Here is a 13,726-nt window from a genome sequence, read left to right as displayed (position 1 = left end):
TGCAGTTTTCACCAATATCAACAAACACATTCTAGGTATCAGCAATTTTAAACTTCATCTGATTTTCCATGCATATTCATTTGAATGTCTGTGTTGTACATTTCAGTTTTTAGTGGATAAAATTGCTGAGAGAATCAAGAAAACTACCCTTCTTAACACGAAGATTCTTTATGTTATATGCCTATAATATATATTGGTTAACCTCTTTCTCAGAAAGATCTCCTTGCAAGGCGCTGACTTTCTCTTTCAGGTCTTTAACATCTTTTTTATAGTTGTCAATCTCCTCCTGTTTTTCTCGCTCATCTCTGTCGCGCTGCTCCTTCAGGCGCTCAATTGTACGTTCCTGACAAAAACAGAGCGCTCTGTCAAAAGAAATCCATTTGGCTGGACAAATGCTTAATTCTGAGAAGGTCTGTACATGTTTACTCATCGACACAAGCCCCACTGAGTTCAAATGAGTCTTGTTCCCAAGGGTACATAGTGTTGCAGACTTAAATAAATTTCTGTAACCTTTCACTCACATAGTTGTTATACAACTTAAACACATGATAGGTCTTCGCTAAACCGTTTCCCTGGTAGAACAAGATCCACACCAATCATGTCACAAAGACAAGACATTCATAGAAACTGAAGAAGTGAGAGAGCAGAAATGCTGCTTCTGACGTAGTTTTCAGAAGCATGCAGTATAAAGCTAAACAGATCCCTTGTCATCACTGTCCCCCTCCCAATAGAACTTATGCAGAGCACCAAATAAAGCAGTTTGTGCAATTGCTGCACCAGGATGACACTAGTGTCAGGGTAGCCAACACAGTATCCTCCAGATATTGTTAGACTCCAGCCCTCATCAGCCCCAGACAGGGTAGCTAATAGTCAGGGATGATGAGAGCTACAGACCAGCAACATCTGAAGGGACCCCATCGGCTGCACTAATCTATATGGGCTGTTAATCAGAAATAAAATAGACCAGAATCAAAAATGCAACCTACAAATATGGAAAGACATTAGAGGCAAGACATTTTGAAAAAAAGAATCTCTGATTAAATTCAGAAGCAAACTTATCAATTCATCTTGGGGTGACTACCAAAGCTGAAATCCTGTGATCTGTGGTGTCCTCCTAGGTGGCAAGGATGATTTTACTATGCCCAGGAGATGCTCGTAAACACAAGTTACTCAACACACAGCAAAATTCACTTCACCACCCAGCACTCTAAGTGACTATGAGGTAAATGTTGCCATACAGTAATTTAAAATATAAAGTTGTCATGCTGTATTATTTACAATAAACAAATGCAGCACTGAACCAAGCTTACAGTTTAGTTCTGAACTACAGCCAAAAACTAACCACTCTCAGTTCCAACCTGATAATTGCCTCCTGCCCAGATTTTAACTTGTCTGAATTAATTTTAAGATGCATTTTAACTAATTGATGTCTCTTTTTATGCATATTGTGTTGTTTTTATGATGTTAGCTACTCTGAGCCCAGCCTCAGCTGGGGAGGGCGGGATACAAAAAAAAGATCATCATCATCATCATCATTATTATTATTATGAATCTCAAAAATGACACAGAAACAGCATCTCTCAGATGAGCTGCACAACTATCATAACGTCACAGGTTAGAAGTCATTTCCAGCTTCCTTATCTAATTCATATATTTCTCAAGTCGTATATCCAAGCTCAGAGTTGAACAGTTTTCAGAAGATTTTAAGTCAGCATGTGCTTGATTAATACACATACCAAATGCAATCGGAAGTGTTTTAAACTGCAGCACCTGATTAAGCTAAACTGATAGCATCCAATGAAAATGGGATCTTCCTGCCTGAGATAGGACAAACTCTTCACAAGGAGAATACATTGTTGTGGCTTGGGGGTGGGCGGGCAGGGTTTAGGCAAGGTCGTCTTTCTTTCATATTCACCTTCTCCGCAAGTGCTTCCTCCAGTGTGGTCAAGGCAGTATCGGTGTTGGTGGTATCAGCCTGCAGGGATTTTACCCTTTCTTTCAAACTGCTCATCTGTTTCTCCTTGTCTCTTAACTGTTCCTGAAGATTCTCAATCTTAAATAAAGCAAAAATCAGATTAACATGAAACAGATGGGCAACATGTTTTTAGAAAGATTGCACAGCATTCTATTCCTTACTAGAGGTGCCCAGTCAATATGCCAAATTGGAAAAATGACTGGGAAAATTCAGAACCAGCAGGACCAGAATTTCTTGAAAGACTGGAATAAATTTATGTTGTACTTGAAAGACAACTGTAAACAACTGACATCGCTAATAGGGCTACAAGAAGTTTTGTAAATTGTTTATTCAAGATCATGATTTAATAGTAATATTCCTAAGAATAAAATGCATATTAGAGATTAAGTTGGAAAATCATTAGCTGAGGATGAGGGAAATTCCAGGCTTACATGGAAGCCCAGTCAGCTGTGCCTTCCCATCTAATTCACTGAGACTACCTCTTCCATGGATGCTTCTAAATCTCTGTGCTGCACCCAGTTCTCCAGTTCCCCATCATTTTTATGCTACCCTGCATTATTGAATGATTCTCTTGAGATATGTGTGGAAGGCAATGTACCATTCAGAAGAACACAGAAAATGACATCCAGTAAATTTTAAAACAATTCAAAGTAAGCACCCCTAGCAGAAATCTGTACATACAGTATCGTAAGGAAATATGCTAATAAAATTGCATTTACCCTTCTAATCTATACTACGAATCATTTCCATTCTTCCACATCTCTGCATAAAGTGTTCAAAAGTTTATATGAATATCTGCTCTGGTTGCAGCACACACATCAATTGCAAACTCATCAAGTATCATCCTTGCAGCTTCAAGAGCACCATGAACAGTATTTCAGTAAACACAGTGTGTTATGTAAGTGTGGCAGTTAAGCCTGATAAAATACTGCAGTATTTTATTTATTAATTAAAATAGGTTAATAGTTAACCATCTTGTAGCTAATTTGTAGCTACATGCACATGTTACCAAGTTACAGTGAATTCAGCAAGATTTACTTTAGGCTGTACATCTTTAATCAGATGGCCTACATTACAGATATTGCCAAGGGAGAATAAAAATTAATTTGAAGTGTCTTTGGAGCCAGATAGAAAGGGAATGATCCTGGCATCTGCAGCAGCAAGTCAGTCAAGCAGGAAGCTGTACAACTTTAACACAGGTTCTCAAAGAGGCTTTAATTCAAACATTCAATTACATTTTCCAAGTCAGTAACTTGTTACAAAGTCAAGAAATACACTGTAACATGAAACCTCAGGGGAACCCTTGAGAGGATGGCTTTTATGCTAATTTCATGCAAGGAATGTCCAGCCAGCTACTATTGTCCCATTTAATTTATCTTATACAGGAAATTAAGCTGAAAAACACATAAGTGTTTATGTGTGCTGGGAGAGAGGGTGGGTGAGGGGGGAGACATCAATCCTAGTATAACAAGCACTGAACCTTTAAAAGCACATATATTACACTGTCCACTGAATTACAAATATTAAAGACCATTCCGAGCTCTTTTCTGTGAAGAGAATGATCATTTTAACTTTGACTAGTGCAAACTGCATGGAATCAATCTCTCTCTCTATATATATAAAGTACTCTTCCAGGTCTTATAGACAGATTAAAAACTCATATGTCACCAGGCGTAGATGCCATTCACCTATTACTTTAATTTTAGTGTTCAAAAATTGTAATAAAAACTTCTTTAAAATTGCTTTTACTGCAAGAATGTTGTGTGTGGATTAATATGGAAAACTGATGGGTTTAAGCATTTTTAATGTTGCCATTTTGTAACTGTCTTGTAATTAAATTGAATAAAGATAGACGGGTGAGTTCTGCCTGCTTTGAGATAAAGATGGTCACTCCACAAAAAGCCTTGGGACACTCCAAATCATACATTCCCACAGAGCATCTTCTATGAGGCAGCATGCAATTTGATCTGGCCCAATGCTTCCATTGATGTTCCTTACAAGCATGGTACCCTATGTCAATAGCAGCCTATGGACATAGAAATTCACGAGCAACTGTGGGAATGCATCCTACAAGCAGCTTTGCACCACTCTAAATATTAGAGGTGCTTCTCTACAGGGGCTCAGAAAAGTCCACTGCCACCCCTTCAAGGTGCACACCAAAAGTTCTGAGTCACACACAAAAGGCTGCCATACTGAGCTGCTGGGAGTTCCAGTCTAAAACAGAAGGAAGGCATCAAGTTGGGAAGGGTCATATTACTGTTATGCAAACTTCTGGCCACACATGAATGAGTCTACTTGTGCTCCTCACCCGGATGGCACTGATTGTTTGTCATTTGTAGCGTGTGAAACTTAAGTTATCAAAAAAGAAAAATGTTAGGTAAAGCCAATCTATTTTGAAATGAGAGTAAACTAAAGGCATTCTTAATAATGAGGACTCGTTTTTCCAGGAGGAAAAAGAAACCAACCTTCTCAAATCTGCTCCAGTCATGATGGTTATGACAGATCTGAGCAGGAAAGTATTCACCCTGCCCCTTCAGGCACATCCAGATTGAGGGGGAGGCTCAAGAATAGGAGTTATGGGCCAACACTTCCATAGCTAAAGATCTAGAATGTAGCCAGATATTGTTCTGCATAGCTACAGAACCCAGGTGTGTGATTGCACAAGCGTATGACGTACAGGCTTAATCACCAGCGGTCACTTCCCTGACTATCATATTATTTGTTCGTATCAATCACACAGCCATTCCAGGAACTTATGCAGACTCCCCCACTCGCTATACAAGAGAGTACGTATGAGATTTAACATTCCAGTCATTGCAAAGACTAATGTAGCATTAGAAACACGGTGAAAGATCTTTTGAGCAACACAGTCTAGCTTTTCTGCTAATTATAAAACTCTGTTCAGGTTTATCATTACCAATCCTCCCACTGCAACAGAACGCTGAACCACAATCCTCACTAAATGTGACTTTTGTAGCTATCGGTATTACCACTTTCGGACAAAAAGAGTTGGAGCGCAGAACTTTGTATACCTGGCTGGCCTACCTTTTTCTGAAGAACATTAACCTTGCGTTCTTTCACATCCAGCATATCTTTGAGATCATGAATCTCTCCAGCTTGAGTTCCTTTCTCTTCAGCCATCTCCTGAATTTGCTTAGTCTTTTTATTCAACATGGTCTCTTTCTCTTCTAGACGTAACCGGAGAGCATCCACCTGAAATCAGTCAAAAGAAACAAGACTTCCAATTACCTTCAAGCAAGACAGCCTTTAAACAAGGGAAAACTCTGCTGACAAAGAATTGAACTGTATTACCAGATTCAGCTCACAAGTTTATTTCTCTCTGCTTCCCATCAAACATAAATCTTGCATCAAAAATGCTAAATTTATAGTAGAAAGTAGATGCTGAACTGTAAAAGTAAATAGTAAGAGCACTGAACCAATTTTTTAAATTAAAAAAAGCAGTACACGAGAAAGCAGTTGAAAAGGCAGATTTGCACTTTCCAATAAAATAGCTGACCTGTTATCTGGTTGATTAAGCAGTTGGTAGCTAAAGGCACAGCTCTTTACCCTGGTCTTTATAAATTGAAAAACTGATTTAGGTGGCTTCTCTGTAACGTGTTGTATGAATTACTGATTTGTGGTTTATAGGTGGGGTGTGTTTTTTACTGTTTTAATTGTGTTTTTATCATCTGTAACCTGCCCTGGAACCTTCTGGTGAAGGGCAGGCATGAAATACAATAAATAATAATAATAATAATAATAATAATAATAATAATAAATAGCTTTAGGGATATGTTTCATCTAACTTTTTGTATTTCATCATGGACTACCAAATACAACATATATGCAAGCTTTGAATACATTGGGCCTGGTAAATGTATGCTTAATCTGCCACTTTTCAAAGGCTAATCTGAAAAGGACAAGTCCTATGCTTCCCTGTATTTTGCTGACAACTGCTGGCAATTTAAATCTAAATATGCTATTAAAAGGGTAAAAAAAAGAGGTAAAAAAAGTTAATATGCCATTAACATAATCCAAACACAGATATCTTGCACTATGATATATATCCTGGTGTAAAAAAAGTAATGCGAGAAGCAGCTCCAAAGACCGTTACTTCTGTGTCTTTTGAACCACCTGGTGTTCTGTGTTTCACAATTTCAACTCCTGTGATTCCCCAACCGCTTTTGATCAGTGTACATTTTCCTAGGAGATTAAAGATAAATAAGTAAATAATATATGTTCCCTCTCTTTTGTCTCCCCAAACATCACCTATGTGGCAAGTTGCAGTACAAGTTCAGAAAAATGTGTATCTATATAGATACATAGATATCTCTGTAGGCTGCTACACTACACGAGTTCTAACCCCACAGCTGAGTGAGAATCTGGGTCAGACTCATACTGAAAGGGATCTTTGAAGTACTAGGATTCAGGGGGGGAAAGTATGGCCATCAATGATTCTAATAAATGAACATGCCATTATTAATAATGGACCTAAATACTCTAATCTAAATTAATTCTAAACACTCAAAGCAGCTGGCAAGTACGCTTTTTATTTTTCAAAAAGATATCATTGAAAAAAGCATGAGAGCACATAATCCCACATAAATTCACGTAGGTGTGACCACCACTGTACATAGTACTTTACAACCTAAGCAAAATCTAAGTCCCTGATCGAAGAAGCTTGCAGGTTGCATTTTGACAGTGGGGGGAAATGAATGGGAGAGACAAGGCTAACATGGAATGAGTGTGGGTAAACGATATTACTGTATCAAGTCCAAGATGGAAACGTAACACCCCACCACAAAAAAGGGAAAAAAGACGACACTGCTGTGCATCCCTATCTAGCAGTCAGTATGCCCTCCCACCGAGTTTGTGTTGACATTTTAGAGAACAAGGATTAAAGCAAACAACAGAATTGAAGTGACATAATGTAGAGTTCACAAAGACTCTAGCAGCTCTAATAATTTGCAGAATATTTTGTTCTGTGTTCTCAGCCTATGTATGTTCCAAAGTCAAAGGGGGGACGGTAGCAGGAATGAGAACAGTTTGAACACTAATTCCGACTAGGCAAGATGGCCACCAGAAAGAAAAGAACAACCTGGAAGACCACTGCAGAGTAAGAGTGACAACACCAGGCCATTCACGATCCCAAAAGAAACCCACTGACCCTTATCGGTTTGGCTTTCAGAAACAGTTCAAGCTAGCTAACGTGGCTGTTAATCCTATTTGACAGTATCAGATTTGGTGCTTATTAGCTGAATTCATTACAAGGCCATCAGTCACGGTGAGTAAGCTGGCTGCATTCTGAATCTTTGGCTCCCTCTGTGCAAGCTCAAGATGTTAAAGGAAACTTGGTCAATTCAAAATACAGAAAAGCTGTTTAATCAGACAATGAGTTAACTGCAGCTGATGCTCTAGGTTTTTCCTTTAATGGGCTGTTCCTCCTTTTTTTTTTTAAGGATCCTAATTGGCCAAATCAAGCATAAATTTGCCTTAAGAAATGAGACCAGGTCCGGAAATAAAACTTCCTTTGTTATAAATATTAGGAGGCATCAGCCATAAGTACAAATAATCAGTTAGCCCAAATGGAGAGCAGGTTCTTTCCTGGCTATGAAAAACATGTATTTCTCCACCACCATATTCTTCAGCCTGTTCCCAGCTGGCCTGAGGGCCAAACCTAAGTAATATCTGATTTTAAAAAACCTCCTTCAAAGGCACTCATGGTTGGTTGATGCCTTGAGAAATTAAGATGCTGATCCAGCTTACTGAAAAACTCACCTATCAAGATGGACCATCTGTCCAGGAGAATGGAACACAATTAACAGCTACCATTTATCTTCTCAAAAAATAATTAAAAAAAATTAAGGTGTGTCAGCTGTCCTACACATCCATGCACTGAGCGACGAGTTGCTCAAACTAAGGAGCCATGTTAAATAAAGCAGGCATATGAAGAAAGCTGGGCAACTTGCAACACTGTCACTTACATAAGGAAAGCCTCCTGGATCAGGCCAAGGGCCCATGTAATCCAGCATCTTGTTCCCATAGTGGCCACCCAGATGCCTATAAGCAGGATGGAACACTCTGCCCTCCTGTGGTTTCCTGGAACTGTTGGCCCTGAAAGTTGTAGCGCACCCTCTGACCACCTGCAACAGCTGTGCTGTAGAACAACAGTTAATCTCCAAATTGCCCTTAGTGTCTAGGGAGTTAGATGCCAGAGCCCTGCTACCAGAGCCTCGGGTTTGAGATACTTGGTGCCTTACAGAAGGAATGTCCAGAACTTTATATCAAGCATACTTTGGATCCTAGGACAAAAATCATTTCCATTGTCAGGAATTATTTCCCCTCTCCCCCTAAAACCAGCATTTTAATTTATACCTAATTCCAATCAAAGAAGTCAATTTAAGTATATGAATAAACACCCATATCTGCAATGGCAATATACTTTGAACTCAATATTGATTTAATATTTGGGATGGCTAAAACTCCTGGTTTTATTTTTGTATGAGGTCTCATCTTAGAAACTACAGAATGTGCTTTCAGCAAAGTTTGTTAAGAGCTGGCAAGGCACAGAGGCATCATGTTAACCCTGTTCTTGCGGGCAGAAATTATGCACTTGCTTATACACAGCAACACATTTTATGGATGCCTCACACAGAATGCCAACACTCAAGTTCTGTGGCAAGCAGGTTAGTGCCAACTTCAACAAAGTCATTGTGTAACTTTCTCAGTACTCAAAAAGCTATTCCAAAGAAACAGCCTTCCTAGTTTTGACTAGGAAAGTTATTTTAACCAAAAGCTGGCCTTCTTTCTTTTATGATATTGATTTATGTTTAATTACAGAGCAGCAGCATGGCCTAAAAATATTTATGGCTGATGGAACTCCTCCAGGATCCTCCACTGACCAAGGAAGGACAGAGATGTTTGTTTATATCTGTCAGGGATGGGCAGGAACCTGAGGAATGGGCAGAGGAGGCAAGTGGGGAGGAAGAGGATCCAGGGAAATGGGCCAGTGATTTGTGGGGTTCGGAGCCACCTGTAAGGCAGTCGCCAGCAGAGGAGGAGACTGGGTGGCAAGAAACAAGGGGAAAGGATGTGGAGGAGCAGTTGCAGGAGGTCTCAGAGTCTGGAAAGCCAGCAACAGCCCCAGGGAGAGTCAGGCCTTTGCAAACTCCTCCATTTGCCCCTCTGCTGTCTCCATGCTCAAAGAGGGGTATGAAGAATGAGAGCAGTTGGAGTTGCCTTTAAGGAGGAGCCATCAGGTGTTTGCATGCACCACATCAGACAAGGGGGCTTAAGAAAGCAGAGAGGGGTGAGGCCCTGCTGCTGCTCCCACTGTCTGAGACAGGTCACAGGGCTGTGGAGGGAGCTTGCCTAGACAGCAAGTTAGTGGCGAGTGGTGTGTATATCCCATGCACCTTAGGAGCTGATGTACCCAAGTGCTTTGCCAATAAAGAACTAAAAATCCAGTCACTCATCCTCATGGGTCTGGGTGAGACCAGGATAATATCCATCTTTCTCCTCCTTTCCCTGGTGCTGTGGGGCTGGATGCCTGAAAAAGGGCCACAAAGAGTACTCTGGTCACAACAGCTGCTGTGAGATCATCTCTCTTCGCTGATTTAGTTTGTCTCTCCTACAATTAATCAGTTTCCTCACCAGTCAGCATTCCAACTCCCTCTCCTCAATGCTATCCTGGTGTGCTTCAAGTGAGAATACTGAGAAATCAGATAAGCTAATATTAATAAACTAAACCCAGAGTTCTGTCTGTTCTGACCTCTAAGCTTACGTGCCATTGTTGCAGTTCAGCCAACTAGAGAGCTCAGTTCAGGAGAAAAGTTGTTGTTTGTCTCACTTTGTCCTTTTTGTGTGCTCTAACGACTATTTCAGGCAAAAAACATTTGTTGATAAATCTGTGTTCTGAGTTTTCAATAAGACAAGCAATGCATGTCAAAATGTCCCTAGTAGGTGTCTGAAAACTGTTCCCATACTAGGTTTACAGAGGATCAGAACTGGAAAATATGAAAACGATGTGGAATACATATAAATTCTTACATGGCAAGAGCCTCAAATAGCTGAGTAAAGTCAAGGTAAATAACAAACCTCTTGGGTGTTGGATTCAGTTCTCTATTGCATACAAATTTCCTCATTTGGCACTGGGTTGGTACAGGGAAGGTCAAAGGACCAAGTAACTTAGACATTACGGTGGTGGTGGAGACCCATATTTCAAGAGACTGAATTAGCCATACGCTTGCCAACGCTGAGCCAAGCAAAAGGACTCAGTGGGATAGTAATAAAATTGTATATGGATGAAGCATTTTATTCCAAAATAAATGTTGCTTTTTATTTTGCTTTATTTACAAAAATATTTTAAGTTTCTACAACTATTTATAAAGATTCCTTTACATATTGAAACTAACCTCAACATCCTCTCCACCTACCTGCCCTTAGGATAAACAAGGTCATTTTGCATTTCAGACCCAGTATTACAGATGTCAACTGCCAAGCCTTGGATTCAGATGCTTTAAATAGAGAAGATAGATGTACCAGGTTTCCATGGTACATCTTTAAAATAACTGAACAGTTTTAAAGCAAATTTCTTATATCAACATGTCTGTGGACAATTAAAAAGAGAGAGTGGTATCTCCCTAGCTTCATGCTTTTACTAAAAACAAAAAACCCAGTTATTTGTTACACGCATCAAAGTGGAACAGTTGCCTCAAATATGTTACACTTTTCAACGAAGGAAATAAATATTTCATGCCTGCATAACTGTAGAGAAAAGGCTGAAAAATACAGGCACACCATTTTTAAAAGAGCTTGGAATTTGGAGAGTTATTCTGGTAAAAGTGAGGCTTCTCCCTCCTAACTCCCAACACTCATGTTCCTACAACAGCTTTATAAATAAAGATCAAGGTGGCAGTACCCAGGGACACCATTTAGCAATGGTGTATAGCTGCCCCCTCTTTATATTTTCAGACCCCATGAAATTATTGATTGGGATACCTCCATATAGGACTTGTGGTCAGTTCTATGCACTGAATGCCTATTGTTATAACAATTTAAATAGGCTTATAGACTACGTATGTGTGCTCAATAGACATTCAACTCTTTCATTTTGAAAAAAATGTGACTGTCCTCTGTGATGACTTTTCTGTTATGGAGCATAAGAAGTAAGAAAGCTGCTGCATGGCAGGTTATTACCGAACATATAAAACCATATAAAAAATAAATAACTTCTCAAAAGCAGCTCTTTTGGCCTTTTTGTGTCTGAAGACCTGTCAACCCTGGGTTTTGGCTACTAGAAAACAATTCCTATTTGATACCAACTACCAGTCTACTGATCCTGATTGCTCACTGGAAGGACAGTTCCTGAAGCTGAGGCTCCAATACTTCCTCACCTCATGAGAGGAGAAGATTCCCTGAAAAAGACCCTGATCTTGGGAAAGATTGAGGGCACAAGGAGAAGGGGACGACAGAGGACGAGATGGTTGGACAGTGTTCTCGAAGCTACCAGCATGAGTTTGACGAAACTGCAGGAGGCAGTGGGAGAAAGGAGTGCCTTGCGTGCTCTGGTCCATGGGGTCACAAAGAGTCGGACATGACTAAACGACTAAACAACAACAACAACCAGTCTACTGGTAATGTGTTATAAATTGGCAATCTTCCACTTTCTACTTCATGATTTTCATTCACTCCAGTCCTTACAGTAATTGGAACTTTTGGCAAAATCTAGAGCTTGCTTGTGGATTGATTAAACTATACACATTCAGCAGCATATTGGACACACACCCCCACATACATTTGGTTTCCTTGGCAAAGAATATGCATCACTTATTAATACTATCTGTTGGTCATGTGGTCTAGTAAAAAAAAAAAAAGGGTCCTGCTACAATGTTATTGCATTTCAAACTAAAAAAATGTTCAGTGAATGTATACATGGATTATTCTTTTAAATGATTTAACATGAGAATTTGTTAATACTGTCAGATGGTGTTTTGGGTTAGATTCCTTTCTTCCGCTCTAACTTCCTTCTAACTTTTAGGGTACAAATATCCATATGACAGAAAAACAGGAAACCTTAATTCTCAGAGCACCAATTTTTAAGATAATTTCATGCTTATTATAGGTGCCAGGTTTTACTGACGCTGAAGCGATACATTCAGGTCATTAACAAAACTAGGCTAATAGAAGCAAAAACATTTGCAGTCTTACCATCGTATTCTGTAATGTTTTCACTGTGCATACAACTAAAGTTAGAGAAATGAAATTCAGTACACAGGATGCACATTGAACAAGCACATTTACAGAAGTTTCACTGTACTGTATTTTGCAGGTGTCCTATATAGGACACCTGCTACCTTATTACCTTTATTGTAACATTTTGGTCTCACTGGGGAAATGGGAAAGGCAAGAGGAGAGAAGCCTTTGAACTAAGATTTTAAGCAGTACCTGAAAGTTGAGGTGGATGGAACACTGCAAGCACTGGAAATTGGGAAGGTTCAGACAGGTGCTTCTAACCAGCTTTATCTACTACTGGTCCAAGCAGCTGTTTTAGAAGAGGACATCTTTGCTGGCCTGCCATTGGCTGAGAAGAGTGGCGGAGAGCTCAGAGGTTGGCAATTGGGTCTGAAAGGTTTTTGTGCACAGGACTGGTCTGTGGATTGCCAGTTCCTCACTCCTGCAGTAAAGCATTGCCTAAAGATTGCCATGCCTTCTCTCCAAAGCAATCCAGAAAAGGATGCTAAATTGTAATCCAGTAGAACAGTCTATTGTAATATTACCGAGTGTTATGTCAGTCAAATATTTATAAGGGCAATGCACTGAGTACTGAGAGTCAAATTAATCCCACATGAAGCAAGCATTATGGTATTTTGAGACAGGGTATAAAGCAAAATTTATAGAAGCACTCGAATGTTTATACTTTTAACAACTCTTCTGTAACAAATGCAAAATAGAAGAGTTATTGAGGAAGCCATATCACTCAACAATTTTGTTAATACAGCGCACAAGGTTAACACCAATTTTATTGTGCATGGTTAAGAAAATACTCACTAATAAAAGGCTTTCTGATGAAGCTTGAAATATTCATATAAATTATGCCATACTTTTTCATCTTCCTCTTAATATAAACATCTGCCACTAACTAGTTAGTTCATTCTGATGAACATTAGGAACTAATGTGAAGTACTGTGTTATAATAGCCAATACACTGGCGCCCTCTTATGGCTAACATATTTATTTATCCAAATAGAAGCAATAAAACTACGTGCTCATACAAAACAGCTCCATATGCTTACACTCAAAAACCTTCCAGACTATGTTAATTGTGACTGAACAAAACGAGTTGCATAGTTCAACATTTTAAGAAGTTATCACACCTTTAAATATATGCATTTCAGAAGGTGTGGTCTATAGAACAGGACTGCTATTTTCAGAAAGTATGGTCTGCAGAACATACATTTAGGCTGTAAGCATAACAAATATATGCAAATGCACCAATACGAGCAGATAACAATAATGTAACCAAACTAAAAGCCACTGGAATGCTAGCTTTTCCCTTCTGTTTGTAACTATAACTTTCTACCAGGATTTGAAAATAGACTCTGAAGCTGCTTAGCAAACCCTTGTCAACTGGGGACTCAGTTAATCAAGTCTGATAACAGGACATATTTTATGGATTTGTATTTAGTTAAAGAACCGGAAATGGGCACATTGGAGAGTGGCAGCTGAGTTTTTCCAAGGAGCTGTAACAGA

General features: G+C 39.3%; 1 protein-coding gene and 1 long non-coding RNA gene across 24 annotated transcripts in view; one reads left to right on the top strand and one right to left on the bottom strand.

Moving 5' to 3' along the window:
- Positions 1-13,726, bottom strand: part of ERC1 (ELKS/RAB6-interacting/CAST family member 1) — a 164,841-nt gene that overhangs the window by 116,774 nt on the left and 34,341 nt on the right. For all 23 annotated transcript variants that reach the window (XR_014502601.1, XR_014502602.1, XM_083401887.1 and 20 more), the window contains 3 exons: positions 5,021-5,188; positions 1,916-2,053; positions 203-343 (listed from right to left, as the gene is read on the bottom strand). Coding sequence is in view for 21 of the 23 variants with exons in the window: in XM_083401887.1 (XP_083258013.1) it covers positions 203-343; positions 1,916-2,053; positions 5,021-5,188 (447 nt within the window). In the remaining 2 variants the exon portion in view is untranslated. The remainder of the gene's footprint in view (positions 1-202; positions 344-1,915; positions 2,054-5,020; positions 5,189-13,726) is intronic.
- Positions 4,628-5,357, top strand: LOC310659285. Its single transcript, XR_014502719.1, has 2 exons — positions 4,628-4,761; positions 5,168-5,357. It is a non-coding gene; the product is annotated as an uncharacterized lncRNA (long non-coding RNA).

Source organism: Podarcis tiliguerta (assembly GCF_965153285.1).
Source record: "Podarcis tiliguerta genome assembly, chromosome: 10".
NCBI classification, from domain to species: domain Eukaryota; kingdom Metazoa; phylum Chordata; class Lepidosauria; order Squamata; family Lacertidae; genus Podarcis; species Podarcis tiliguerta.
This window is presented reverse-complemented; position numbering and strand designations above follow the sequence as displayed.